Source organism: Buceros rhinoceros, unplaced genomic scaffold (assembly GCF_000710305.1).
Source record: "Buceros rhinoceros silvestris isolate BGI_N320 unplaced genomic scaffold, ASM71030v1 scaffold7720, whole genome shotgun sequence".
Lineage (NCBI taxonomy): Eukaryota > Metazoa > Chordata > Aves > Bucerotiformes > Bucerotidae > Buceros > Buceros rhinoceros.
Genome location: NW_010390128.1, coordinates 63566 through 67958, shown reverse-complemented (window position 1 = coordinate 67958; position 4393 = coordinate 63566). Strand labels below are relative to the sequence as shown.

Sequence of the window (4393 nt, the reverse complement as noted above, 5' to 3'; positions counted from 1 at the left end):
GCAGGAATTGGCTATTCCCTGAGCTTTGCTTTGTTGTGATGCAGTGAAAGGTGGTCAGGGCTGCCTGAGCACCACAGTCAAAACTGCTGTTTTTCCAGCTTCTTTGCAGCATATATCCTACAGATACTAAAGAAAATCAGCTTCCAGAGGATTGAGCACCTAATGGAAGTGGGAGAAGGAGAATTTGGATTTAGAGGATGACAGAATATTTCTTTGGTCGAGGGGAAAAAAAAAAAAGAGTAGGAGAATGTCTTTCTGAAAACAGTTGGAATTTTTAAAATAAGATAATAGAAATATGAGAACACTTTTCATAATTCCCATTTAAAAATATACACAAATATTCTTGTGTTTTTTTGAACGATTTTCATCTTAGATTAAAATATCAAAATATTGTTTATAATGAGAATAGGAAATACGTAGATGAGCTCTCAATGAAGAGATTATTTATGTTAAACTACTTAAAATATTCCTCTGAAGCAAGTAGGTTTCAACATGTGTTTTTGATGGCAGTTTCTGGACTTGTTCTCAAATTGTTCAATAGTTGATATTTGTGAAAAAGCCGTTCAACTACAGGCACTTACGAATTGTGTTGAGACATGACACCAATCATGATGTGGAAGCAGCCTGACATGTTCTCCAAACACCTGATCCACACCAGATCTGGAGGACTTGCCACAGGCAATGGTGCCTTTTGCGGTGCCTCCACTCCCAGCGACTTTACCGGAAGTAATACTACTGCTTGTATATCTAATGCAATCTTCTCCCTACAATGCATAGTTCAAACCATTCTCCCCCTATACAATATTAATGTGCTTCTGCTACCCTTCTGCTTACCTGGGCCTCATGGATATCTATGCAATTGCTTTTGCAGTTGTATCTCTGGACCCTTGGATTTCTGTTTATTTTTCTTTCTTCCAGGGACTAGAGAGCCTGGGAAGTTAGCTACCCAGGAACAGACAGGAAATTATAGGTAGAGGAGAGATAAAAGTGGATCAGATGTCACTGAGGAGGCAGTAGTATGAATAAGAGAGTGCAGGCTTTCAGGGCAGTGATGTTCCCTCCTTCCTTGTGAAAATGGAACTTGGTCTGTTTTGATCTGTCCTTCCTTGTGGAGTATTTAATGGCCCTAGAGCAGATCTTCTCTTTCTTTTCTGGGCCTTTGCCTGGAAAGAAAGAGTCGAGTCCTGAAACCTAAGCTGACAGTGCCTTGTGGGAGGGTGCTTAAGAATAGGAGGGAGCAGCTCTGTTGAAGGAGTTGGTAGAACTGAGGCTATTCTGAAAATTCACTATCTTTTGTAACTGACTTGTAACTGACTGTTTTTTAAAAGATCTCCAGTTGGAGTAACTGAAAGCACCCCAGAACTGTTTGGAAACACGTGGAAAACTTCATCAGCGTGTGTTCTCGTGCGTGATAGTTCACAGATGGATCCGTGTGATATTCATCTGCAGGCAGGTGGGCAGTGAAGGTCAATTGTTATTGACAAACACATTTCTACTTATTACATCTGTGCCTGTTTTCCTAGATGGATCAGGTGAAGAAATAACCAGTCCTACCCTCTGAAAAAATCAATACTTCTAAGTAGCATTTATTGAGTTCAATCCCCTAACAAATTGGTTTAAGTATTTTCAGATACTTGCAGAGGCAATTGAAATATCCCTTTTTAATTCTGGTATGCAGTTATAGTGTGTAAATCTAGACACGCGTTAAAGGTTAGTAGAGTTGCCTTATGCAACTGAAACAATGGGTAACAACAGATAGTTCTTTAAACTGCTGACCTATCAAAGGTAGTTATCAGGAACAACTTAAACATACAGGATATACCTCTTCAGTTTATGAAAGGCACAGGGTTGGATGTAGCATCTATTGCCTGACCTACATCCATGAATCAATTTAAAGATAGGAGACTGTATCTAGTATTGTAAAATTTTCCAAATACTTTGAAATCATTCCCAGAACAACTTCAAAACTATGAACAGCTAATGTCTTTTCTGTCCTTCTATACATTTGTATGTATCCAAGACAGAAAGACGTATATGGCAATAGTATATGACTGTGCACAGTCGTATTCTATAGAAGACAGTTTTTATTCCTAGTCTTTTAAAAAGTCCCTTACTGAAAGTGTTTAATCTGTTGTTTGTATAGCTTCTTATGCAGCAGAAGCTTGTAGCATCCTTACAAAAGACCTTTTTGCTCCATGCTTCCCCTATTTGAGTCCCGTTGCCTATTTCGAGCAGTGCAGAAGAGACACTTGCAAATGTGGACAGATTTGTTTTTGCTCTGCTCTGGCCCATTATGCTCATCGTTGCCGGAGATTTGGAGTTGTAATAGATTTCAGAGGAGGTGTCGCAGACTGCGGTGAGTTGCCTTTCACTTTTAGTTTTAAATTACTTTTTCAGTACTTAAAAAATTACATTAATTTGATTTTATTTTATGATTGCTATTCTTAAGTGAGAAGAGGATTAATTCTAACACAATCTTATGTGTAAAGAGCAAGGTGGTTCTTTTTGTCAAGACAGAAAGTACCAGTGTCTTTAGAAGACTGTTCCTTATAGTTGGCTTTCTTTAGTTGTTTTGACTTAAACAATGCGAAGGGTTTTTTTGAAGAAGTTGAAGGGCTTCAAATGTATACAGAATTAAAAATATATCTATATCTCTTGTATGGCTTTGACTGTCTCATACCCATGTTGATGGTATTCATGAGCTGTGTAAATAGGTTTGTTCCTTTTCTCATAGATGCTAGCTTTATCAAATTCTTTAAATGAATGAGTTGAAAAGTGATGGTGATGTATTTAGCAGTTTTTGCTGAGTAATTGTCAACTTGTGCTGTCTGATGATCTCTTTTAGCTTATTCTCTTACCATCAGTAGCGCTGAAATACATAGAGTGCTGAAATAAATGTAGAAAATAGGTATTGTTGATAGCTATCTGTATTCTTCCATTCATTTTAGATCAGTGTAAAGATAGCTAAAGGTGACACCTGTTATCTTCTCTGTGCCTCATAAGTAGAGGAGTGGGAGAATAGTATTAAATTCTTTAGTTTATATGAACTTCTAGTGATGCAAAAGATGTTGATAGGACACATAGCGTCCCCATGTACATTTTTTAAAAAAAACAACAGCCCTGATGTTTCAGTAGGTTTGCCTCCATAAACAAGGCTTAAAATAATTTCTAAGAAACATGCAGTAATTTAACAGCTGGTAGTTTTCGCTGCGTCATGTAATTATCCATGTCTTAATGAATGATAAAAAGGATTTTTGGGAAGTTGATCCAGCTTAAGTATCTTAAGCTGGAGTACCTGTACGTATATCTAAGAAGACTGGCTTGCCTGAAGTCATTATGGCATGAACAGCTGTGTTCGCTATGCATGAATTAATCATTCAAACCATAAAATCTTACTCTGTTTTTTTTAAGAAATGAGTATGGTTTTATTAGAATATATTTAGTCATGCTTGTCAGGTTTCAAATATGTCTATCTTTTTAGAGTGTCAAGAACTTCAGATCTTTTAAGTAGTGCTTTATAGGATATATATAAGAAAACTTAAGATGTTATTGTGTAACATCTGCAAAGTAGACACGTTTTATTTATTCCTTTTAATGTTTTCTTCAAGATGCTGTCTCTGCATTTCCCAAAGTCCATGCACAAGAGCTAAGTGTTTCCAGAGTTAGAGGGGGGAAAAAATCTTCAGCTGTTCAATTTCTCTGACATAAATCTGGATTAACTCTGCAGACTTAATTGTACCCGTTATTATTGTGGATTTACATCTGTGTAGTTTACACAGCATGGTGCCAAGATAGCAATTTTAGTGGAATTTAATGTGATTGGGAATGAAAGAAAACTCTTGGGAGGTGCATGAGTCTCTTGCACTGTAATTCAAGAGCTTTGTTTCATTTGGACAGCTCTTTCATGTGAAGATACAAAGGAGTACAGTCCATGTGCATCTACCTGTGGCAGAACCTGCCAAGCACTGTCTGTGCCAGAGACATGCAGCAGTGATTGTGTTGAAGGCTGTGCTTGTCCCTCTGGAACGTATTTGAATTCCAAGACTGAACGCTGTGTACAGAGGTAAATAAAGTTGCAGTTCCAATAGTCACACTCATTATTTAAGACCACTGCATTTGGAAGTCAGAGTGAAAAGCTCTAAACACATAACTTTGTAGATATTATTAATCTGTAAACTTGTCAGTATCTCAGAATTACACAGAACCTGTATGTTGATCAAAAATAGTTTTTATAGTAGTGGTACTCATCCAACATCACCAAAGCTAGTAACAGAATCACAGAATTGTTTTGGTTGGAAGAAACCTTTAAGATTGAGTCCAACCATTAACCCACCACTGCCCATAAACCATGTCCCGCAGCACCACATCTGCACGTCTTTTAAATACTTCTAGA

At 37.4% G+C, this 4393-nt stretch overlaps 1 protein-coding gene across 1 annotated transcript in view; it reads left to right on the top strand.

Annotated features, from left to right (window-relative positions):
• OTOG (otogelin) overlaps window positions 1-4393 on the top strand; it is an 84249-nt gene that overhangs the window by 19447 nt on the left and 60409 nt on the right. Inside the window, exons 15-17 of the mRNA XM_010136612.1 lie at window positions 1329-1453; window positions 2144-2356; window positions 3898-4063. Coding sequence (XP_010134914.1) covers window positions 1329-1453; window positions 2144-2356; window positions 3898-4063 — 504 coding nt within the window. The remainder of the gene's footprint in view (window positions 1-1328; window positions 1454-2143; window positions 2357-3897; window positions 4064-4393) is intronic.